At 40.2% G+C, this 26,982-nt stretch overlaps 1 protein-coding gene across 1 annotated transcript in view; it reads right to left on the minus strand.

Moving 5' to 3' along the window:
* CSMD1 (CUB and Sushi multiple domains 1) overlaps nt 1-26,982 on the minus strand; it is a 1,638,713-nt gene that overhangs the window by 1,022,972 nt on the left and 588,759 nt on the right. Inside the window, exon 5 of the mRNA XM_065401391.1 lies at nt 20,406-20,613. Coding sequence (XP_065257463.1) covers nt 20,406-20,613 — 208 coding nt within the window. The remainder of the gene's footprint in view (nt 1-20,405; nt 20,614-26,982) is intronic.

Genomic DNA, 26,982 nt, shown 5'->3' on the forward strand with positions numbered 1-26,982 from the left:
CTGGCCAAAAGGGACTATTATGATCATTTAGTCTGACCTCCTGCATAAGAAAGGCTATAGAATCTCACTCAATAATTAAACCCACTACTTCAGTCTTGACCTAAAGACTGCAAGTGACCAAGAATCCACTATATCACTAGGTAAGTTGTTCAAATGGTTAATTACCCCCACTTTTGCACCTTGTTGCTACTCCAATTTAGTCTAGCTTCAGCTTCCAAACTTTTTCTGCTGAAGAACTGTCTACTGCAGGGGAATCAGGAATTATTGATAAAATAGGTTTTTCAATGCCATGTTGTTGTTCTGTGAACTATTCTTTACTGATTACACTTTGCTTTTTCCCATTATTTATTAAATTTGTTCACAAATTCCACATCTGTCATTTCCTGTGTTGGGAAGTACAAGTTTGCTAAACCACGCTCTTATTTATTCCCCTAGAGTTTGGTATTTATAAATACATTTAGGTGAGGATCTCTCTGGACCAGTGTTTCCCAAACTTGTTCTGCCGCTTGTGCAGGGAAAGCCCCTGGCGGGCTGGCCCGGGCCGGTTTGTTTACCTGCCGCGTCCGCAGGTTCGGCGGATCGCGGCTCCCAGTGGCTGAGGTTCGCTGCTCCAGGCCAATGGGAGCTGCTGGAAGCCAGTACGTCCCTCGGCCCGCACCGCTTCCAGCAGCTCCCATTGGCCTGGAAATTTTTAAATTAAGATTGGATTTTTTTTCTAAAATATATGCTTTAGTTCTAATAAGAATTAATCAAGGGACGTTCTCTACCTTGTGTTATACAGGAAGACAAACTAGATGACCATAATGGCCCCTTTGGCCTAATAGTTCATGATTTTTTTTAAACACAGTCAGAAATTATTGGTGCAAGATTTCTTTTATGAATAAGAGTGTGTATCAGCTCATCAGATACTCACAAAACTGAATATACTCCAATCAGTTAGAAACTACTAAAGTTTTGGAATAAAAATACCTAACATGCACAATTCAATGGAAGTTGTGGTTTTACATCACAAATCCCTAAAGCAGGGGAGAAGTCTAGAACAGCAAGTGCAAACTCAATACATAATAGAAAGATAGTTTCCTCTTTAACAGAGAACATAGTTCCAAATACTGTACTCTGGATAAAGCAAAGTGATTATTCTAACTTCTGAGAAGTAAAAGTTCATGACATATTTTCAAACTTTGGAGGAGACCACAACCTGCACATAATCCCTTTGAAAATCAGATTGGTATCTATATAATAATTCTCCTCATTAGTCTGAGAAGCACATTGAAATTCTTAAGAAATTATTTTGAAAAGGATGGCTCTTCTTTTGTTAAGTATCAGAGGGGTAGCCGTGTTAGTCTGGATCTGTAAAAAGCGATAAAGAGTCCTGTGGCACATTATAGACTAACAGACATATTGGAGCATAAGCTTTCATGGGTGAATACCCAGTTCGCCAGACGCATGTAGTGGACATTTCCAGAGGCAGGTATAAATATGCAGGCAAGCATCAGTCTAGAGATAACGAGGTTAGTTCAATCAGGGAGGATGAGGCCCTCTTCTAGCAGTTGAGGTGTGAACACCAAGGGAGGAGAAACTGCTTTTGTAGTTGGCTAGCCATTCACAGTCTTTGTTTAATCCTGAGCTGATGGTGTCAAATTTGCAAATGAACTGAAGTTCAGCAGTTTCTCTTTGAAGTCTGGTCCTGAAGTTGTTTTGTTGCAGGATAGCTACCTTTAAATCTGCTATTGTGTGTGTCCAGGGAGGTTGAAGTGTTCTCCTACAGGTTTTTTTATATTGCCATTCCTAATATCTGACTTGTGTCCATTTATCCTTTTACGTAGGGATTGTCCAGTTTAGCTGATGTACATAGCAGAGGAGCATTGCTGGCACATGATGGCGTATATTACATTGGTGGATGTGCAGGTGAATGAACTGGTGATGTTGTGGCTGATCTGGTTAGGTCCTGTGATGGTGTCACTGGTGTAAATATGTGGGCAGAGTTGGTATCGAGGTTTGTTGCATGGATTGGTTCCTGAGTTAGAGTTACTATGGTGTGGTGTGTGGTTGCTGGTGAGAATATGCTTAAGGTTGGCGGTTGTCTGAGGGCGAGGACTGGCCTGCCTCCCAAGGCCTGTGAAAGCGAGGGATCGTTGTCCAGGGTGGGTTGTAGATCACTGATGATGTGCTGGAGAAATTTTAGCTGAGGACTGTAGGTGATGGCCAGTGGAATTCTGCTGGTTTCTTTCTTGGGCTTGTCTTGCAGCAGGAGGCTTCTGGGTACACGTCTGGCTTTGTTGATTTGTTTCCTTATTTCCTTGTGCGGGTATCGTAGTTTTGAGAATGCTTGGTGAAGATCTTGTAGGTGTTGGTCTCTGTCTGAGGGGTTGGAGCAGGTACGGTTGTATCTCAGTGCTTGGCTGTAGACGATGGATCGTGTGGTGTGTCCGGGATGGAAGCTGGAGGCATGAAGGTAGGCATAGCGGTCGGTGGGTTTTCGGTATAGGGTGGTGTTAACGTGACTGTCACTTATTTGTACCATGGTGTCTAGGAAGTGGACTTCCCGTGTAGATTGGTCCAGGCTGAGGTTGATGGTGTGGTGGAAGCTGTTGAAATTGTGGTGGAATTCTTCCAGAGTCCCCTTCCCATGGGTCCAGATGATGAAGATGTAGCATAGGTAGAGAAGGAGCGTGAGTGGACAATAGCTGAGGAAGCGTTGTTCCAGGTCAGCCATAAAAATGTTGGTATATTGTGGGGCCATGCGGGTGCCCATAGCAGTGCCACTGGTCTGGAGGTATATATTGTCTCCAAATTTGAAATAATTGTGCATGAGTTTGTAAAGTTGTTAATCTTGCAGATTATTAATGTTTGAAATTTGACAGTGGTGTGAGACTCTCCAATATGAAAGAGTCCAAGCTGTCATTGGGTGGTGTGTTTGTGGTTTAGTGGATTTTTTGTAAAAAAACCTGTTGATGATTGGTCCTAATGATGCCAAGTTCAAAACCATATATCGACAGATGCTGATATAAGTTCTTCATCCAATCCCCCCAAGCTAATATAGGCTGTCAATGGATTGCTGCAATATACTGTGAATGGGAATGAGTACATACACATTAAAAAAGCTCCAATATGCCCCAAATGCAGCAGCTCAACTTTAAGTGCAGCAGCTACTGATAACAAACCATGCAGTGATCTTCACACTATATTGCTTACCCAGAAGACATTGGGTTAATTTCTAAATAGTAATGTTCACCTTTAAAATCCTCCATGGCAGTTTGAAGGAACCAAAATCTCCCTTGACAATAATAATTTAATCTTTCCAGTTGAATATATATCTTAAGGATCACTCAAAAGCAAGATATAGAGCTTTCTCAATAACTGGCATGAGTAATAATGAACACAGATCTCAACATCTTCAGAGCTAAGTGCAAGACTCACTTCCTTAACGTAGCCTGATGACAACAGTAACTAAGAAAGATACAGTAGAATGCAGGAGGAGAAGCTTTTTCATAGACTCATAGAGTTTAAGGCCAGAAGGGACCTTTAGATGATGTAGTCCAGCCTTCTATATATCACAGGACATTAGTTTCACAGTTACCCTCGTACTGAGACCAATAAACGTGTATGTTTGGCTTAAGCATTTTTTCCCCAAAGGCATCCAGTCATGATTTGAAAACATCAAGAGATAGGCAATCTACCAGAATGTAATGGGGTGTTAAGTCAAATGCCTTCCAAACTAAGTATATGACATTTGTACAGTTACCTTCATCAATTGGCATTGGAATCTCAAAGAACAAAATCAAGTTTGTTTGAAAAGACTTATTTTCCATAAAACCATGTTGACTGGTATTAATTATATTCCCGTGCTTTATTAGGTGAATCCTATATTTGCTTTTTCATTATGTTTCCTGGGATTGTTATCCAATAACCAGCCCACACTTACCCAAGTCATCTCTTGTGCCCTTTTTTGAAAAGTGGCACAATATTCACACCCTCTCCAGTCTTCTGGAATTTCCCAGGTATTCTAACATTTATTAAAAATTATCATCATCAGGCAAGAGACCTCTTCAGCCACCTCTTGTGGGTGCAAGTTATCCAAACCTACTGCCTACTGATTAGATGCTAGAAGATATTATCTAATATCCTCCTCCCTTACTAATGAACTGGAAAGTACTTCCTCTTCTGATATGAGTTATGCATGCTCATTTGTAAACTATGGACTGTTTGGAGTATATTTGTGATTTTTTTTTAAATTTGTTTCCATTTTTGTATAGTTTTAGTACTTATAAAAATTGATAGATTGACTGTCAGAGAGACTGTGATTTAGCCACAAAATAGGATTTCAGATATACCACAGCTCAAGTTTCACCATCTTGCACTATGTTTCTGATTAAGAGGGTGGATAGTTTTCCATGCCCATTCAGTTCTCAGCCTCTCTTCTCAAATTGTCAGTTTTTCAGTTGTGATAGTTTATATGATATGGACACAACTAGAAACTGGATGCAGACCACCAAACTCACTTCGTAGGAGTTATAGTTAAGTGGGAATTATTTCTGGCCACTTCTGACAGAGGCTGAATATGACCTGTCAATGAAAGGTTTAAAATTCTTTACTGTCCGGTATATAAACATTAATCTTTTCAGTATTTATTCAGGAGCAATTTTAGAACAGCAAGGAATGTTGTTAGCACCCTAAAAGCAATCCATATACTAGAACAACAAACTTGAGGGATTTTCATCTAGAAGTTGCTACTGGAGCTTCTGCCACCGATGAATGAATGGTGTGTAAGACAAATAACAATGAGAGGTTACGCATCATGTTTGAATAGAAATGCAGTGAATAAGAATCCTATGCATGTCATCACAGTAGCATTCAACACTGATCTTCCTGTCTGGGTGATGACTGGAGTAACTCACACTAATAAAGCCTCACTTTTCACCATCATAGAGCATTGAGAATGGCATCTAAAGTCTCTCTAAGCGTGGGTGTTGATAGCGAGGATATTTTCACTTAATGGTCTAGTAGTTTTAATTAGTTTTTGCTGTCCTAATTTTCCATTTTTATCATATGATGACTTTAATTAAACTCTTCCCAGGTGCAATCTTTATTTTTATTTTAATCGTCCCAAAGGATTTTCCCAGGCTTACATTATAGCTCTTGTCACAACATCACTTAAAATGACAATATCAAAAGGTCATTTTAGCATTCTTTAAATAGTTCTCACATATGTATGTGTCCTACATTTCAAAAGTTAGTTTGGATCCTCTGAATCTGAGATTTATAATTGTGCTTCTTTTTGTGCTTTCTCCTTTTTTTTCTGAAAATAAAACTAGCTTTGTCATTTTCTGTTGATATTTCAGCCTTCAGAGAGCACTCTGAGGTTGATTATCCTCCTACTTACATGAGTTTAACACCAGTGCTTTAAGTTTGCGTTCACTGAAAGTTAGAGTATTCTCATAAAGAATGGCTTTAAAAGGTTGATGTAAATAAGCAGAAATAGTATTTTGGATTTCTATAGAATTCTGGATTTAGAAACATTGACTTGACTTCCAGGCTTTAATTCAATCAATGGCTTTTGCTCAGAGCATGCACTATTAAATTAATGAAGTTTAAATACCAATATTCTCTGTTTTGTGAAGGCTGCTTTGTGCCTCTCTGACAGTACAAAGCAACGTGAAAACCAGCTTAGATGGCCACTGGAGTATTCCCCTTGCATATAGGCTAGTATTAACATGATTGCAAAGACTAAATGGAAAGCTGTAGCTAGCAGATGGTTAGCAAATGGATAATCTACCTGGAGGATGGAACATGCAATGGTAGCTAACATGTAAGAACTAACATTAGTGATCACTTAACAGGCTGTTACAAATACTTCCACACAAATACATGTATATATAGACACTCCATCAAATCTATATGTAAAGTATATATGAATATATATCTTCTCTAATCTTCCACTTAAAAATGTACTGCAAACTTCTCCATGACACCAATACATTACATGACCCCATATTGTAGATTATCATGGACTGTAAATATTAAAAAGCCTCCTTTGAAATGTTTGTAAAATAACAAACATGTGCATGCTATTTCCAAGGCAGCCTGCACAGTTATCAGGATTTTGGAACTTCTGTCTCTAAGTTCAAAGGAAACAAGGAACAGGAAGATAACAGATATTTTTAACATCAGAAAAGTTTGGACTTGGTTTAGATGTTAGGACAAATTCAGGTTGGAGCTTCTATTCCCAGCCTTGTTACAATTTTTGTTACTGGTTTCCAGTAAAGATAGGCCCAAATCAAAACCCTACAGCTGAACACCTCTGAATTTGGGGAATGAAAAGCCCATCCCTTATTTGAACTTGTGCAAATCCATAAACTTTTCTCTTTCATGATTTAAATCTTCATATGATATTTTGAGGTACATGTGGTCCTCTCTGTAATCACAAGATTGGGATTTTGGGAGGCCGGGACTCCAAAGATACAGTACTAGTGCAAAAACAGACGCTCTATGGCCTTGGAAAAGTCACTTGCGTACGCTGCCTCAGTTTCCCCCATCATTAGAAGTAGGATATTACTACTTAGCTACCTCAAAGAGCAGCTGAAAGATTTTTTAACCAATTAACCAATATCCATTGGATATTCTGATGTTGATGGGTATAAGTGCTAAGCATTAGTATTCATTTTAGGCTCCACATCACCACTACTCCCAGTAATCACTCTGAATATGCTGCAAGTTTCATTCAAATCTCCAGCCAGTAAAAATTCTTCCTTTTCTTTTTTCAAAGCCATTTAATTTTACTGGTGAACCTCCTTTCAATTACTCACTTGGGGATGGAAACAATAGAAATGATGTCTCACAGTCACGGCCTACATTGGTACTTGGGATTTTGGTACAATCATAACTGTATTTCTTCACCACATCAGAGAAGCCAAGCAGCACACTATTTTCCCAGTGCAAATCTCTGCACAGCAAAATCCAAGCATGCTAAGACAAATGACCAGCCTACTGTGCAGACATTTAAAAAAAAAGTGTAGCTGTCAAAGAATGTGTTATTTAAATTCAATTTAGCATTCTTTCAGAGTCAAAGAAGTAATCAATAGATCCTGTGTGCTAACTAAACAGTAATGCCATGGGCCAAGGTGTTTATTGAACATTACTGTGGGAACAGTTCATTAATGAGTTTACTCTGAGCTAATGTAAACTACAGTACTATTCTTATTAGTGGAACCATTCAAAGAATGGCAACTAGCCAATAAAGCTTTCAGTGGAGTTTTTGTTTGTTTGTTTGTTTTATCCATTTCTCCATCCATTTATATATCTTGCTGAGTACATATATTAAAACAGAATAGCATAAACATTTTAGCTGAATATGTCTGTCCTTTGGGTATAATCAGCATGAAGATAAGAACAGGGCTCACACTTTAATTTAAATTTTCTAAATTTCATATCTTTGTTCTACAAAATATATTGTTTTTAAATGATGGGATCATCTTGATTGTGGGAATGTTTTTACAATGTGCAGACCTTCCTGAAAAGTGACAATGTGTTAGACTATTAAAAAACACCTAACCTGTCATTGTCCCATATATATGAGAGCTGGAAACAATATATTATTAGAAAAACATAAAGAGTTCTAAAACCAAAACATTTAAGTGAGAGGAATGTTTGTGGCTAGAATTACAATCATTATTGTACTATGTCACAAAAGTTATCAGCTGTACGTAGTAGAACCCGAATACTGTGAGATGCTGAGCGCCCTCAGCTCCCATTGAAATAAATATTAATGGCAATATGTTTGACCTACCATGTCTAATTGATCAGCCTGACATTATTCCTGAATCAGACATCAGAAACTGACCCAGAACTTGGCTAAAGCTCTATCGGAACAATCTTTTAGTTTTTTCACATTTAGACATTACACCTACAATGGTTGGCCTTAAGAATTTTTCACTTGCCTTAGAGGGAGTGTTCCCACAGTAACTCTTCATGCACATATAAGTTATCAACCACACACATACACTTTAGCCACTTATTCAAGTTCCCCTCCCCATAGATAGGGAAGGGAGAGTGAGCAAGTTAATTTATTTTTGTTTTTGCTTTTTGTTACTTCTTTTTATTACTTGGTAGGCTCTATGCTACTATGGTAACAAGGCAATGTAACACATAGATAATGGCAAGATTGCCCACATGAAGTGATGATGATGATAATTATTACTATTTGTATTGTTGTAGAACCTAGGAGCCTCAATCATGGATCAGCACCCCATTGTGCTGGGCACTGTACAAATACATAAAAAGATGGTTCCTACTCTGAAGAGCTATCTTTAGTGTTGGTTTGTGTAATTATTTCTGATTTTCCTAGGAAAAAAGGGTGGGAATCTGGCAATTACATACTAAAACTTTTGTTTGCTCGCTTTGTTTTAAAAAATCCAGTCTCTTTTATGTTATTTGAAATGCAGTCGGAAATTATACTATAGGTCATGGTGCTCCCTAAGCATGTCCACTCACTCCTCTATTCTTTTCAGTTTGTGATGTAGTATGATGGATATGAATTAAGCCTTTATACTTTTTTGGCACAGTCAGTGGTAAATTAGCAGGTGCAAAATAAGCATTAATGTTCTGTAAATTAAGCATCAATTTACTGCCTCTGTAGACCTCACCCCATAGTCAGAACACATGTGATATGAATAGATGCCTAGTCTAGGCACGAACTTCTTTTTTTGAGCTTTGAGGGGCAATATATTGCACTAGCTTATTGCCACCATTACTATCATTAAGTCCATCTGCCATCATACTTACTTTAGTGCCAGAATCTTTGTAATCTCTCCTTACATTTTTGCACACAAAGCTACCAGTAAATATATTATTTGGGGATGAAATACTGAAAGGGAAAGTCATTTCCAAAGTACTTTAACACTAAAATATTCTGCCTATTTAAAATATTCACTCAGTAATCCTTCATTATTGCTCCTGCTGCTGGAATGTAGAGTGCACAGTTCAGATCACCCGTTTTTAGAGAGCCCGCTCCACCTGGGAGGTGGCGGTGGACATACTTTTTGTGGAGCCCCTGTTGTGGTATGTATTTCATGGAGCATGATTTCCCCAATCATGGCTTCCAGCTCTCCTACTAATCATAGTCCTCCGAAGTTTGCGCAGGCCTGGATAGTCAGCACACCCGAATCACCTGCTATTGGTATGGATGTGGCACAGGCATTTGCTGCTTACTGGAACCTGGAACAGACCCCCGTAGTTGAATGATGGACTCCTGGGTTTTGGATCTACGTACACAATGTAGATTTGCTATTTGGAACATACCCACCCTGAAAACCATTGCTGTTCCTACCCTCTTGTCACATGAATTGAACCAACACAACATTTCCATGGCAGGACTCTGCAAGACCCATTGGAACAGCACTGGTGAGACAATTATTTCAAATTTGGTAATGTGAATTTCAGGGGGTTTGCAGGATTTAATATCCCAAAGCAGCAACAGATATAGATGCAGACTAAACATACTTATTAACCTGACCTTAACTCTATTTTCCCTCTGCCCAAGGATACCAGCCTTCTACGACGCCCTTTACCAAACTACCCTACCCTACCCCTGGTCCCTACACAACAAATTGCTACACCAAACAGCCACAACTAATGGTGTTAAGGAGTTATTTGGGGAAGGCGTGTGTGCAGAAGCACAGTTCAACTGGCAGAGTTAAAATTTGGGGTCTGTGATATATGGTAGTAATCATAAGATGGGTGTCTGTGGGAGGAAGAACACAGGGTATGTGCTGTTGGGAGAATTAACTTTTCATTTTCTTGTTTTTGGCTATTCTCAGTTTTTCATCTGCATCCAAATTGGAACAGGAAAACTAATTGGCTAAATTCAAATTGTGATCCCCTGTTGAAAATTGTAAGGAGATTGGATTCACAGTTTTTGTTGTGGCCCATCTTTAATACATGAAGTCTAAAAATAAAATGTTTGAAAATCAAAACTATATTTCTTGAGTTTAAAATGTTGTGCGAGTTTTTGCACCTGAAGATTTGATGACATCACTAACTTCTAGAAAATGAGCTGATAGTATCAGGAATATTCTCATGTGATTGGAATTTTACCTTCTCTTAAAGGGTGGATCCCAAACATTGAATTCATATTTTGGCAAGTATAGCAGGAACTAATTTTCAAATATTATGGATCAAAATATAATTATTTGTAGCTCTTAAGTCTAGACATATAATCTCATTGATCTGGAATCTAAAAGCTTTTAAATACTAAGTATCTCCAGGAAATGTATCGTGTTCAACTGTAAGTCTCTATTATCTAATTACTAATGAGTCAACTACTTAACTCTACATCTGTTACTCTGACTCATTCTGTGCAAACTAAAGGGCTTGTGGCAGGCAGTAGGAAACAAATAGCTAAGTAGAGAGGCCAGGAGCTATCTTAGTGGCTGTGGTGTTTAGTGATCACTCAGTGCTTAAGGCGCTTTATTCAGTGAGCAGTTCCAAATGGATCTGCTTAACAACTAGACCTTCACAGCATCCCGCCTAGACACTCTGTCTGGGAAGTTGAGCCCTTAAAAGCACAATCTCATCCCCACTCCCCAAAGCCAAAACTTAATAACATAACTTTTAAAAAAATCAACATTAATATAACACTGAATTACAAATACTTATAACCAACCTAATACCTAAACTTACTAACAATGTTCAATTAGTCTTTGAGGTGCTGTTGCTTGGACTTAAATTAATCCTCTGGGACATCAGTATTATTGCTGTTAGGAGGTGGCAAACCCACTTGTTCCGGCTGCTCCATGTCTGGGGAATCAATTGTCTCCACCTGCTGAGGGGTTGCCTGTTTGAGACCCTCTCAGGAAAAATGACAGACTCAGTGCCCCTTGTCTCCATCACTCCTGGGATTGTGAGAAGGTGTCATCTGTTCCTCTGTATTGTGTATCTACGTGGGTGACAACATCATAAGACTGTGGGACCCCATCTTGTGGCCCCATTGCTTTTTGAGCCCATTGTGTCCCACCACAGAGATGAACAGTATCATTTTTGTGAAATGGTCGCAGGTCCCTTGACTCCAAATCATACTTTTTTTTCTGCCTGATACCTCTCTTTACACATCTGTAAGTCTCCAGTGCCTCTGACATCAGTTTTTAACAGTTCAGGCAGTCTTGTTTTCAGAATGGCTGCAGCTGATAACCCATGCTTCACTTCTATCTTTCTGTAACTTAACTGTGCTAAATACGGATCAGAGTCTGACTCCGCATCCTTTTTCAGTAGGCACCTTATTATTTGATATTAGTTTCCACCAACCCATTGTACTGGGGATAATAATGGGGACTAGCAGTTACATATCTAAACCTGTACTTCACTACAAACTCCTTAAACTGATGCCTGCTAAACTATGGCCCAGTGTCAGGCGTTACTGTGACAGGATTACTATGTCTAGAAAAATATATATATATCTGATATGCACAATCATCTGTTTAGCTGTAGTCTCTTTTAGGAAGGCTGTCTGAGGGAAGTGAGAATAATAAACTAGGACAAGTACATAGTTTTTTGCAGCCAATATAAACAAATCTATGCCTACTTTGTTCCAGAGGGACATTTTATCCCGTGCCACCACCATGGGCTCTTTCACTTCAGTTGGCCTGTATTTTTGGCATATGCCCCAAGCCTTAACAGCTTCCTCAGTGTTGCTGTTCATTTGATGCCAGTATAAAGATATCTCTGGCCCATCTCTTAAATTTTTCAACACCACAGCTACTAGGACACATCAAGCATCAAACAAACAAACAAACAAACAAACAAACAAACAAACAAACAAACAAAAACTTGGCATCAGCAATCTCTCCAAAAACTTTTCCCCTTGTACGTATTGTAAAATGTTCCCTTTTCACATATTTATTTAATTCTTCTGGTCTATACATAAGTGAAAGGCTCCTTTTTTTCTCTGCAATAACCAACAAATAGCACTCTGTTGGTTCTTCTACTGGCTCTATGATTCCCAGAAGAATGAATGTATCCAGCTCCTCTTTAGCCTCTGCCTTACAGTGAGGGGAGCTTTCCTAGGGCCATGAATTTTGGGGTAATTGGGCTCTTTCAGCTTATTCTGTACTCTGTTGAGGACTTCTTATCCTCTGGAAGACTTCTTCAATTGTTTTGGTTCCCTGCTCCTCCAAAGAGTGCACTGTCTCGATGTGAACAAGGGCTTGACACACTTTTAACCCAATAATAGGTTCTCTTTTCCCTAATACTATTACATATTGTATCTTTGTCATGTACTACTACAAACTGAATCTTTTGCAGTATGTTATTTATTCAGACCTTTAGTTCACATACACCTTCAGTGTATGGAGATAAGCTTACCCCTGTAAGCCCTTAGTTTTACCTGTTTACCCTCCAGTATCTATGGCTTTTCTTTTAGTGTTAGAAATACTGGTTCTGGCAACACATTAGCTTGTGTGCCAGTGTTCAACTTCGAAGAAATAAATGTTGCATTTGCTTTCACATTGTTAGTCTAATAATCTTGGGCTGTAACATCGTCCATTGCTCCAGTGAAGCATTCATCTGTGCTGGGGTGCTATCCTCTTTGTCCAGGCTGTGCACACTTCGCTGGTGCTTGCAAACTCTCGCAAAGTGATGGAATCATTTTTAGAATCTTTTCCCATATTCCAGGCATTGTCTTGGTTTGTGTTGCTTGCCATAAAGTGTTCTGCTCCATGTGCTGCTTTTTCTGGACTCCAAATCTGAGCTCTGTATTCCTTTCTGCCACAGGTCTCTTTTCTTGGATTCTTAATCAGAGCATTGTCTACCTTCCATAAGCTTTATTCTGGACTGGGTGACTTCCAGCTAGAAAAATTCTAATGACTTTGTCAGGGATTAATTCTCTGTCTTCCAGTAAACTCTCTGAATTTTTTTTGTTCTAGATCCCAGTCAGTCTGGTCTCCAATCAGGGTCTCAGTTATTTGCCAATCTCCCCCCCGCTCCCCCCTTTTTTTTCAGGTCTGGATCTTCAGCCTTAGATCAGTCACAAACTCTTCTATGGTTTTCCCTTCTTTTTGTACACTCTGCTTAAAAACCTCTCTCTCACACGTTTCATTTTTACCTGGAGTGCAGTACTTTGTCAAATTTATGTAATACAGTTTCACGGATACCTTGCTCTGCCTGAATTACCTGAAAACTGTTAAACACATCAAGTGTATCAGAACCTGCTACTGTCAGAAATAAGGCTACCTTCTGACAGAGTGAAGCACTCTTTGAATAAAGTAATAAAACAACTGAAGAAGATTTAGTGTCCATTTGCAACTGGTTGTGCACTGAAGACACTGGACATCTTATGTCTTCCCAGTCCAATAATATGTATTACTAGCACCTTCCCCACTCAGGAGATTTTAAAAAGGTTTTGCAAAGTAATACATTAAAAACTGATAGTGCAGCAATATTGTATGTAAACATAGCAGCTCTTATCTTTCCAAAATTCCCTAATCTTTGAGCCCATAATCAGTCCTGGGACTAACTGTTTGATACTATTCTGAGATCCAAGCCTGGATTAACCAATGTGTACTCAGTGTACTTTCACAAGGCACCCATCTCTGGGTGGCCTCCGACCACTACAAAAAAAAAAAAAAACCTCAATAATGCGGCAGCCCCAGCACCAGATGACAATGGCTCTCACTTATATTTGGCCCTGCTACCCCTCTGTCATGATTGGTACTGCAGTGAGTGGTATGTAGGTCAGGACTGCTCACAAGTGTTTGTGGCTGTCAGGATAAGTGGTGCCTGGGGAAGGGTTATTGGGGTATATGTGGAGTAGCAGGGGCATTTGGGGGTCTCTGTATGGGTGTGGAGTGAAAGAGGCATTTTGGGATCTGTGTATAGGGTTGGGTATATATAGGCAGGGGGGCTTTCAAGGTGGTGGTGGGAAGGGATTTCCATAGTGCACAGGGCCCCTAAATTCTTTCTTCTTGGCCTGTTGAGAGCTATGTGGTGTAACAGATGAAAGAATATGGATCTCCAGAGGCAATATATTCAGAGAATTTAACCTAGCTTAACATCCTTAGCAATAGTTTAAGTTTAATCAACAACTGTAAGCTTAAAAAAAAAAAAAAAAAAAAAAGACTTGGACAGATTCCAGAGACTGGCAGACACAATAGACTGGAACTGACAACGGTGGGAGGGAGACTGAGATAGAGGGAAAACCCAGGCTGGGGAAACACGGTAAGGAAGAGTGTGTCTGTATTCTAGCTGCATAGGAAGCTTGAAAACTGAGAAAAGGACATGAAGACCAAGTAGAAAGCTTTGTTGTTTGGCTAGGGGCTTATTCTGCCATCCTTATTCACACTGTAGCAGAATCAGGCCCTTAAGGATCACATCTGCTGTAGCAGGATTCAATATATATGGGGAGGGAGAAAAATAGTTAGCAAGAAGGAAAGGAAGATGGAATTTGATTGTCTGTTTATGCAACAATCCTATATTTAGTCAACATAACTCATTGCAATCTCTAATCCTTTTCATGTAAATGATTTATAAACTATTTCAAGACAAAGATTTTGTAAACAAACATCCATTTTTACCCTGCCCACCCTCTCTTCACATTTATAGAGCTTCTCTCTCTCTCTCTCACACACACACACACACACACTCATTTTGCAAGTATTTCTACCTTTGTAACATATTTTAAGTTTCACTTTGTACATTTATAAAGTTCTATGTGCAATCAGATTACAAAGCCATATTAGTTAATGCTGTTACATATCTTTGTAAATGTAAAAAAAAAAAAAAAGGTACAAGGGATGAGTGGTGTTAATGCTGAATCTCAGACATAAGAATCTACATGCTTGGATTAATATTCATGCAGCAGCTGAAATATTCTAGGCACTTTACATATGGAAGGTAGTGGAAGGGAGCCAAAGGGTAATTTTCCTTTTAGCCTAAAAGGAACAAGTCTGTCTCTTCTTCTGGTGGTTGAGGAAAAAGAAAATAAAAGAGAGTTCTGCAATGTTAAGAGGTACAGTCAGGAAACTTTTTTCGCTGCATAACAACAAGAACTTTATTGAATTTAAAAACTTATAAGCAATGCTGCATATACCTTGTATGCCAGTAGATGGTGCCATTTGCATCAATTAGGTACCTACCTAACACTGGTCTGGATCATCTGCAGAAATAAATTGGTATAGCTCCATAGGCTCCAGTAAAACTACCCTGGTTTTCACCAGCTGAAAATTTGGCACATTACTTTTATACAGAATGTTCGGAGCAAGTGCGGTAAGGTTAAGATGGGTTTTCCATAAAATAGTACAAGAAATGTGTACACATTTGTATATGATCTACTTGAAGGTTGTTTGTTAAGAAACTCTACAAAAAGTTTATCTAAGTAATATAAAACAGGATTGTGACACAACCTTTTAAAAAAAAATTATGAACACAGAGGCTGGAAGCACCATTCAAATGCCTCTAAGCAGCATCACCCAAAGCTTTAGATATTAATACCAAGATCTTCATGTCCCCTGGTGATTACATAAGATCAAATGTCAAAAGTAACAGTAGTTTGTTGTTCTTCCATGTTTCCCTGAGAAATTTGCATATAGTTTTTATAGCCTTTTAACTGGAAATCATTGCAACTTCCCTAAGAAACTGAAATAATACTGTAGGTTTTTCTAAGCTGTAACAATAAGAAAAGGATTTAAATCCAAAAAGTGCCTTTCACTCTCCTTTATTTGTGTGGCAAGTAAATCAGAGAAGGATTCAAAAACACTGCACAATCAAATAATGTTCTTCTTGTAATGCAAAAATGCCACATACACAATTTCAAGTTTAGAATGAATAGATCCAGTTTAAAGATTTCAAGTTCAAGATACATAATTGCAGGCTTATACCTATTATGATAATCACCTTTGTTGTAGTCTAATATGAATACTTTAATACTCAATCAGGGAGAACCTTGTGTCAATTTAAACATTTCAATCTTGCAAAAATTAGGACGGATGCAAAGGTTTATATTAGCATACATGGTTTTGACCTAACCTATGGCCTTGTGAATTACTACCTATGCCTGATCTGAAAATAAAAAGAATAATCTAGAGAACATCCCTCCAGATCAGGGGCTCCCAAACTTGGTTCGCGGCTTGTTCAGGGTAAGCCCCTGGCGGGCCGCGAGACACTTTGTTTACCTGAGTATCCGCAAGTATGGCCATTTGCAGCTCCCAGTGGCCGCGGTTCGCTGTTCCCGGCCAATGGGAGCTGCAGGAAGCGGAACCCCTGCTCCAGATCAAATTTATTTTTTAAAATTTCAACCACCCAATATGCAAAAGCAAATAAAGTAAATTATGCAAATTTGATACAAAATCTTTAATTATTATTTTAATGTATTAATTCTAAAAATGTTTTCCTTTCATTAGGTACAAGAATAAGTTAACTGTCTATGGCTCAGATTCTGCAAACACTTTTGCCCATGCTAAACTTTAAGCCTGTGGATAGTCCTCTTGACTTAAATGGGACTACCCATTTGCTTAAAGTTAAGCATGGGCATAAGTGTTTATAAACGACCCTGACTTGCAATTACTTCTTACTCTCTTGTTATAAATGGCATTCACCCGGAAGCAACATCTAAATGATATTTTTAGACAATGATATTACATGAATGGACATCAAATGAAAAGTGTGACAATCTCACCTGGACCTTTTGGATGCTAAAAGCTCTATAAGCTATTTTGAAATACATTCTTTTTTGAAAAAGAAAACATGGCAAATTGTTGTTTTCAACCCACTGAAATGGCCAATCCATCTGCAAACTGCTACATAAATTCCTCCATTATTTTCCAAGTTAAGAAAACTTTAGAGATACTTGAGCTTTTAAAAATACATTAAATTGTTTGAATTCAGAATGTTTTTAGAATGGGTCAGTTCAAAGTTTGAAAATGTTAAGGTTCCTAGTCACTGAGCATTTAAGGTTCTTTTCAAACTAGTACTGCATGTACCACTACAAAAGAACTTAAGCAATGAAATATTGTATTACTTGGAGAAGAAGCATTAGATTGGACAAAATTATTCTGTTCTCTAAATCAGTCCTCCATGAAATTGCTTTAACTTTAGGAGAAAAGAGAAAGAAATTAGGCATTTGCTTCTTAGGACAAAGCTCAAAATAATATCAAGAAGTACGGAAAATAGTGGAATATATACATTTTGAGAGACTCGAGGAAGAAATGAAGTTTGTATATTAGTTCTAATGTATTGATGATTCTCCAAAGAAAATGTATCCTCTTTCCAGTAACACACTCAACACCTATCTTTATAAATAATGTTTAAGGACTACTTCAGATCATTTTTAGCTTTCCTGTACAATTCTTTATCCAGAAAAAAATGGGATAAAATGCTGTTTACACAGTTTGCATATAAATTTATGCTGTATTGAAATATGTTAAACAACATTTTCTCTTGTATAAAGAAGTATTTCTTGACAAGAAACACAAATAGAAAATAAAAACAAAAACAAAAAAACCTGAGAATTTAAAATGCAGATATATGTGAACTAAGAAAATACAAAATTAGAAAAAAAAAAACATTAAGTAGATCAGTTATGGCAACAACCAATAAACTGCTGTAATTTATACTTTTCCATCACACTACTCAGAAGCATTTTAAAATAACAGTTTTATATTATAGTAAACTGAACTACTCAGTAAGTTACACTTCTGTGGGGTCCAAGGTCTAATCAATTTAATGAGAGATTAAAATGTCTCCTAAACATGCTACGTACGTTGCATTACCTCTACAACCCAAGAATTATAACATTTTCAAGAATGATCTGCTATTTTAGTCAAATGAACTTTTCTATTATTTACAACATTTTCAGGGAAATGTATTATAAAAAATAATGCAGTGTACAAATCCGCCTGAACCCTGTGGGTATGTGCTTGGTGTGCTGCCACTAGCTGCAGCCTGGGCTACCTCGGCTACACTACTATTTTTGGCACATGAGTCTGACAAAAACTAACACAAGTATGTCTACACAAGTTGGGAATCACACCACTCACTCCAAGTGCAGACATAGCCTTAGTGTTTGCAAGGTATCATGCACAGCTGTTGTACTATATAAATAACAGTGACAAACTACAGAACCATTAGTCTGATTTTTTTCCCCTTCCCCTCTTCCATTTTACCTTTAGTAATGACATATCCTCTGTCTCCCTGAACACTGACCTAGGAAAATTTTTGCCCAGTCCCACTAATAAACATTCATTTAATTGAAAGAACAATCATCATTACTGGGCCACACAAAATACAATAAAAATAGTAATTCTGTAATAGAACCAGATTTGAACAAATCAGGAGCAACTGGGGGAAAAAATTACATTTTTGACTGATACATGTATAGTCCATTAGGTTTAAATACTGAACAACATCACATTTAACATACTGCTCATGTTAGCAGATTACATCATACACTACATTTAGCATATTTCTAGTGTAGCTATGGTAGCAGTCCTTGCTTAAACATGACTGGGTATGTAACTTCATTCCAAATTAGCTGAGAATGATGGAGAATCCTATTAAGTTCTTGATTCAATTTCTCACAAAGCAACTTTTTTCATATAGTGGTGACAAGAGAGAATATTCTTCAAGTTAATTCTGTTTTGTGTTTGTACGGGTGGTTTAGAGAGAGAGTGCAAGTGTGAGTCACATTTCTGGCATCTATTCTGCAGGAAGGGAGTGTAATTTCTTTCTTTCTTTTTTAAACAAGAAGTCAGTGTTATGAATTAGCATTCACCCTGCAGGTGGAAACTGAAGGCTCTACGATGGCATACTAGAACTCTGTTGTTTACTTATCAGATATTTTAGTGTAATAAATAGGTCTGAATCAAGCAAATCAGGAAAACCAGTTCAGTTGAGAGATTCCTCTTAACAATATAAAATTAGTGCTGGCTAGATTTCTACTAGTCTCTGTTCAGCCTCTTGCTCACAAGGAGATCTCATGGGTTCATCTATGAAAAACAGCATTTTATGGGGGGAGGGAACTTTTATGGCCAAATTTTCAAAAGATGCCAGACCATCTGCACATCGGAAAATGTGATATTTGTGTGTGCATTCACTACAACAGCCCTACAGTTTGGGAGAATGAAAGTGCAAATAGCTCAGTATATATCCTATTAGCCAGTTGCACATAAAATTAACTAGTTTTCATGTGCATCCGCAGAATTGCAGGTAAACCTTCATCTTCTGGTTTTGAACTCCTGGTCCTTAAAGGCTGTGTTTGGAATAGTAAAGAACTAAAGAAAGTTTGCTGTTTAGAAGTGCAAGCATGAGAGAGAGAGATGCTACAGACTGTATTTGCATAGTATAGTTTCTGCAGTCTGCAATACTTTTAGTCAAAAAACTTTTACTTATGTTTTCTCTTGGCTAAACTCGAGAACAAGAAACACACACATATTAACCATCACAGACTCTTTCCTGATAGACGAAGTTTGACCCTGGGCATCTAGACTTCAGAGAAATGCTAATGCAACAGCCGTGCAATGTTCTGCAATGAATTAATTGCCATAAATTCCAAATTGCTATATAAACAAAATAAGAACTGCCTTTCACTTGCGAGAAAAAAAAAAGATATTCTTTTGGCAGTATTAATAATGGTGCTCATTAGTTATTATAACACAGAGTAGAGCAGTTCTGAGGAGCCAGGCGGACTCTGAGTAGAACAGAGGAAAGGGAGCAGTCAAAACTGCATTTAGTTACTAAACGCTGTTATTTGGACCCCACTAAATGCAGTTCCTTCATATTATGTTTGTTGTGTAAAGAGCAAAAGACACAACAGATGTGAAATAATACATAGCTGTCCCACTGACATAGGCAATTAACCAAATTTGTTTGTCTACTGAACAAAATAAGGAACTGATTCTAATCTCTCACCACAGTTCACCTCAACAAAAGTATGTCTGATTTATTAGGGTGCTAGTGAATCAGAATCACTCCAATATCACTTAAAATCAATGGGTGAGACTCTGGTCCCTTTTAAGTCAATAGCAAAACTCCCATTGACTTAAATGGGTCCAGGATTTCTTCCACTGTATTTTTGTTGTTTGGGTATCAAAGTGTGAAAAACTAGTTTGGGTGTAATAGTTGGAAATATTCTGATTGTCAAAGTTCAAACAAACAATCCTGTGTATGAAACCCAAAGAGTATGTATTCTACCAATGCAATTCCTTTTTTGGATTGAGGAAGGTGGGATTGAAGGATGTGTAGACAGATAAAGCCCAAATCATAATGCTTTCGTTTCTGGATGATCTAGAGGCCTGAAGAGAGATTTACAACAAAATGCTCAACAACATATACAAACGAAACACAATCATCAATTGTCCTAAAGAAATACTCATCATCAAACAAGAACATAGAAAATGGGATGATTGTCCCATCTCTGGACTTACCAGATTGATGGTGCTTCAGTTCCACTGATCTCTAAGAAATCATATCCTTCCTCTAACTGGAAATCTGTAAAGACCAGAGCAATAGTATCTCCTGGTTCAGCCAGAATTGTCCATGTGCAGTCAGCATTATTTTCATACTCCGAAGGGAAATGAGGGCTTGAAATAGTTCCGCTTGTCCCACGTAGAGTTCCTCCACAAGCACCTTCAGCTGATGAATACAACAACAATTTCTAATGAAGTGAGGTTATCTTAGCAAACAAAATAGCAATATTTTAAATTACCATGGAAAATTGATCACTAGTATACACTACTGGAAAAATGCACCACATTTAAGAAAATGTAAAACAAACAAACAAACAAACAAAAAACGTATATATGTTTGTAAAGTAACAGTTGTGAGCCAGATTCTCTGGTCCGGTCTGTCCCCTTTGAGTCTTTTCTGGTTAGAGATAGCCCTGGCATAGTTGAATCCAGTATGAGCATAGAGTCAGTATACCACCCAGCACTGGGTATTTGTCAGAGGTGGGGAGAAGGAATGACCAAATGCTCTGCTGGTGGAGAATACCTTAGCACCAAAGTCAGGGTTGAGGCAAAGAATCACTGGGGCATAGCTGACTGTCTGACAGCTCTGCCTCTAATTTATTCAGCAGAAGTTGAGCACAACAGAGACCCTGGCCTGTGGATTTTCTATATTAGTCATTTGGAAAGAGTTTTAAGAACTCTCTTCACAATTTTCAAAGCTGTCAGATATTTCCAGAACGTTTGTGGAATGTTGTAGTTCTTTGTAGTACCAAGTGCCACTGTTTTATTACTACCTTTTTGTATGGCCACAAAATTCTGTTCTCTCATTCATGGCCATGGAGCCAAACTACAGGAATTCTACTGCAAGAAGGGCTTGTGTTCATGATCAGGGTTAGGTTTTGCCCCTTGACTCCCATTTACCGGTTGCTATACAATACACCCTGCTGTTGGATCACCTGAGTTTATAATAGGGATGGACAAACTGTTCAGGATAAAGTAATAACAAAATTCTTTGCTCGGAACTTGAACTATATCAGACCAAACATTGCTGGCCATTCAAAAACGTTAGCACATTTTGTTCCTCTCCCGTACCCCATCCCAAATTGCCATGTGTCTCTTTGCTTCCATATGTCATCCGTAACTGGAGACAGAACTGCAACAGTAAAGATTGTTCTTGCAGACTTGTGACATGTCCAAAACCAGGAACTGCTAGAAAACTTGTGAGAAAGCCTATGGCAATAACCAATTTCTATTCTATATAGGTTGTTCCATCACGCTCATCACTGTAGATTGGATCATTACAGTCGAAATCACGTCTAGAGAGATTTCCTGAATAAACTGGTTTACATGCTGCAAGTTTTTATAAATAACCAATCTGTAACAGGGTGCTGAACCAGCCCGTTAGCTCAGAACCTGCTAGCGTAGCTCCCATAAAGGGGAACTGATTGGAGCTGGCAGGGTGTGGCTCATTAAAGGAGCCTAAGAGCAATCACCTTTGAGCCTGCTGAGAGGAAGGCCTATAAAGCTGACAGGAAGGAAGTGGAAAGGGGGGGAGACACAGGAGGAGTAAGAAACTGCTGCTCCTACCTAGCAACAGGCGCTAGCTGTCCCCCGGCTGGCTACCTAACTGCAATTGACTTGTACATAGAGTTGTATATAGATGGTGGTGGGAATGAACACAGGGAAATAAATGGACACTGGGTTGCAAAATAAGAGGTCTCCGGCTAATTTGTACAGCGAGCAAGGAAGAGCTCGTCTACACAACCATTTAACTGAACCTTTTGTACTTTGCACGTCCTAGTTAATAGCATATATTTTTCTTACAATATATTATCTTGCTTCATGAGACAGAGCACAGAAATATATAGCTAACTTTAGAATGTTATTCTACATGAAAGTAAGGAGTTTGCAGTTCTTTCCCCATATAATTTCACTGAAAGCTTTAAATGTACTCTGACAAATATTAGCATTCAGTATAAAAACATATATAATTACAAAAAACATGTCAGCCATGTAGCTTATTGGTATGAAAAATTAAAAACTCAGTAATTTGTCTTCAGTGATTCGTATTATGGCTACATAGCTACAGCAATAATAAATGTAAATGTTTCTGCGTAAGCGGAAGATCACAAGGACAGACCTGTTTAATTTTTACTCATTTTATTATCTTTCTTTACATAGCCTCTTAGGTGTATATGAAGTTTTAAAAACAAATAGGTTGAGAAGGTCCCTGCCCCAAGGGACCTACAATATAATTAGGATACATATTGCAGAAATAATTAAAGGGCTAGATACAAGATTGGGAGAAGAGTTGTAGGAGATCAGAGGTGAAAGGCTAGGCAGTGGAAGTGAATTTTCATGAAAGATTTGAAGAAAGAGAATGAACTCACTTGAAGCATGAGCAAAGGGATGCTGTTATGAGATAGACAGACAGCGATGTGCTGGCCGCGGCTTCTCGCCACCCCCATTGGCCCGGGACGGTGAACCACGGCCAGTGGGGGCCGCGATCGGCCGAACCTGCCACGTCAGCAGGTAAATAAAACTGGCCCGGCCCGCCAGGGTGCTTACCCTGGCGAGCCACGTGCCGAACGTTGCCGACACCTGTGGTAGAGTTTACCACCTCTTTTGCTATTTACCAAGTAGCCTTTGAATTTAAAAATGAATAACGTTATAAAAAGTGTGTAGCAAAGGCTATCATATGGACTGGAAATTCCTGTACAGATTAGATTTCCCCCTCCCCAATAAATTTAATATACATACACAAGCTCCAAAGAGTAGTTTGCATTCTTCCTTCTAAGGCTAGGTCTACACTACAGCGGGGGTCCGACCTAAGATACGCAACTTCAGCTACGTGAATACCGTAGCTGAAGTTGCGTATTTTAGGTCGGCTTACCTAGCGGTGAGGACGCGGGAAAGTCGACCGCTGCCGCGCTGCTGCCGACTCCGCTGCCGCCTCCTGCCGAGGTGGATTTCCGGAGTCGACTGCAGAGCGATCAGGGATCGATTTTACCGCGTCTTCACCAGACGCGGTAAGTCGATCCCCGATAAACCGATTGCTACCCGCCGGATCGGCGGGTAGTGAAGACAAAGCCTAAATCTTCTTTTGTAAGCCTGGTCTGCACTAGGAGTTTATCTCGAATTTAGCAGCGTTAAACCGAATTAACGCTGCACCTGTCCACAAAACGAAGCCCTTTACTTCAATATAAAGGGCTCTTAATATCGATATCTGTACTCCTCCCCGACGAGGGGAGTAGTGCTGAAACCGGTATTGCCATTTGAATTAGGGTTAGTGTGACCGCAATTCAAAGGTATTGGCCTCCGGGAGCTATCCCACAGTGCACCATTGTGACCGCTCTGGACAGCAATCTGAACTCGGATGCACTGGCCAGGTAGACAGGAAAAGCCCCGCGAACTTTTGAATTTCATTTCCTGTTTGCCCAGCGTGGAGAGCAGAGGTGACCATGCAGAGCTCATCAGCACAGGTAACCATGCAGTCCCAGAATCGAAAAAGAGCACCAGCATGGACCGTACGGGAGGTACTGGATCTGATCGTTATATGGGGAGAGGATTCAGTGCTAGCAGAACTACGTTCCAAAAGACGAAATGCCAACACTTTTGATAAAATCTCCAAGGGCATGATGGAGAGAGGCCACAATAGGGACTCACTACAGTGCCGCGTGAAAGTTAAGGAGCTCAGACAAGCCTACCAGAAAACCAAAGAAGCAAACGGAAGGTACGGGGCAGAGCCGCAGACATGCCGCTTCTACGCTGAGCTGCATGCAATTCTTGGGGGGGCCGCCACCAATACCCCACCTCTGACCGTGGATTCCGAGGAGCGGGTAATCTCAGCCATGCCTGAGGATTCTGCGGACGGGGAAGAGGAGGAGGAGGAGGAGGATGAGCTCGCGGAGAGCACACAGCACTCCATTCTCCCCAACAGCCAGGATCTTTTTCTCAGCCTTACTGAAGTACCCTCCCAACCCTCCCAAGGCAGTATCCAAGACCATGACCCCATGGAAGGGACCTCAGGTGAGTTTACCTTTTAAAATATAAAACATGGTTTAAAAACAAGTGTTTTTTAATGATTAATTTGCCCTGAGGACTTGGGATGCATTCACGGCCAGTACAGCTACTGGAAAAGTCTGTTAACGTGTCTGGGGATGGAGCGGAAATCCTCCAGGGACATCTCCATGAAGCTCTCCTGGAGGTACTCCAAAAGTCTTTCCACAAGGTTTCTGGGCAGTGCAGCCTTATTCCATCCTCCATGGTAGGACACTTGACCACGCCATGCTAGTAGCAAGTAATCTGGTATCATTGCATGACAAAGCCTGGCAGCGTATGGTCCCGGTGTTTGCTGGCATTCAAGCAATATCCATTCTTTATCTCGCTGTGTTATCCTCAGGAGAGTGATATTGTTCATGGTAACCTGGTTGAAATACGGGAATTTAATTAAGGGGACAGAGGTGGCCGTTCCTACTGGGCTGTTTGCCTGTGGCTGAAAAGAAATCCTTCCTGCAGTTAGCCAAGTGGGGGGCAGGGGGAATCATTGGCGCTGAGCTTTTCGCGTTTGGCTGGCAGGGATCTTCCCTGATACCAGCCACGCAGTGGGGGGAGGGGTAAAGCGATGGGGGGGGGGGTTAGTTTGGTTTCTGCAGGGATCTTCCCTGATACCAGCCACGCGGTGGGGGGGTGGAGGGATAAAGCGATCATCCCAGAGAATTGGATCGGGGGGGGGGGGGGAGTAGTTTGGTTTCTGCTGCTGCACGTTAACAGGAAAACCGCAGCACTCAATGGGCTTTGCTTGGTATGTGCGAAAGCAGGGCACTGCTTTTCTGAAGGCTACAGAAGCCGAAAGACAGTAGCTTACCATGGCCGCATGCAAGCCAAATTCTGTTGCCCGGATCTGCGTCTGTGCTCTCTAACACCAAAGCCGCAGGCCCTCAATATTAAGATGCAAAATGCGACTTTGTACCAAAATCACATGTGCTATGTAATGTGAATAGTGTTGTTCACCGTGAAAGAGTATAAGCATTGTTCTGTAAAATGTATCTTTTAAAATACTTCTCTCCCTTTTTTCCCTCCCTCCCGCAGCTGCAAATTTTTCAAGCCTCCCTCCTCCATCCCGAAGGCTATCTCAGATAAGGAGGTGAAAAAAAAGGACGAGAGACGAGATGTTCTCTGAAATCATGGAATCGACCCACAATGAAAGAGCTCATCTGAATGAGTGGAAGGACGCGGTTTCAAAGTACAGGAAAGAGGCCAGTGAACGTGAGGACAGGAGGGACCAATGTGAAGACATGAGGGACCAACGTGAGGAGAGGAGAGACGCTCGAGATGAGAGGTGGCGGCAGGAAGATCAGAGGAGGCAGGATGCAATGCTGGGGCTGCTGCGTGAGCAAACGGACATGCTCCGGCATCTGGTGGAGCTTCAGGAACGACAGGAGGATCACAGACTGCCGCTGCAGACCCTGTATAACCACCCTCCCCCCTCACCATGTTCCATAGCCTCCTCTCCTAGACGTGTAAGAACGCGGGGGGTGGGGGGGAGGCTCCGTGCACCCTCCCACTCCACCCCAGTGGACAGCCCAACCAAAAGGCTGTCATTACTTTGAACTTTTTTAGTGGCCTTTTCCTTCCCTCCTATCCTCCTCCCAAACCCCACCTGGGCTACCTTGTCAGTTATCGCCCTCTTTTTATAATCAATTAATCAAGAATAAATGATTTTTAAACGATAGTGACTTTATTTCCTTAGAAAGCAAGCTGTGATCGAAGGGGGAGGGTGGGTTGCTTACAGAGAATGAGTCAAGGGGCGGGTTTTCATCAAGGGGAAACAAACAGAACTTTCACACCGTAGCCTGGCCAGTCATGAAACTGGTTTTCAAAGCTTCTCTGATGCGCAGCGCTTCCTGGTGTGCTCTTCTAATCGCCCTGGTGTCTGGCTGCGCGTAATCAGCGGCCAGGCAATTTGCCTAAGCCTCCCACCCCACCATAAAGGTCCCCCCCTTACTCTCACAGAGATTCTGGAGCACACAACAAGCAGCAATAACAATGGGAATATTGGTTTGGCTGAGGTCTGAGCGAGTCAGTAACGTGCACCAGCGTCCCTTTAAACGTCCAAATTCACATTCTACCACCATTCTGCACTTGCTCAGCCTGTAGTTGAAAAGCTCCTGACTACTGTCCAGGCTGCCTGTGTATGGCTTCATGAGCCATGGCATTAAGGGATAGGCTGGGTCCCCAAGGATAACTATAGGCATTTCAACATCCCCAACGGTTATTTTCTGGTCTGGGAAGTAAATCCCTTGCTGCAGCCATTTAAACAGAGTACTGTTCCTGAAGACGTGAGCGTCATGAACCCTTCTTGGCCAGCCCATGTTGATGTTGGTGAAACGTCCCTTGTGATCCACCAGTGCTTGCAGCACCATTGAAAAGTACCCCTTGCGGTTTATATACTGGCTGCCCTGGTGCTCCGGTGCCAAGATAGGGATATGGGTTCCATCTATCGCCCCACCACAGTTAGGGAATCCCATTGCAGCAAAGCCATCCACTATGACCT

This window comes from Emys orbicularis, chromosome 3, assembly GCF_028017835.1.
Source record: "Emys orbicularis isolate rEmyOrb1 chromosome 3, rEmyOrb1.hap1, whole genome shotgun sequence".
In the NCBI taxonomy this organism is placed as follows: Eukaryota; Metazoa; Chordata; order Testudines; family Emydidae; genus Emys; species Emys orbicularis.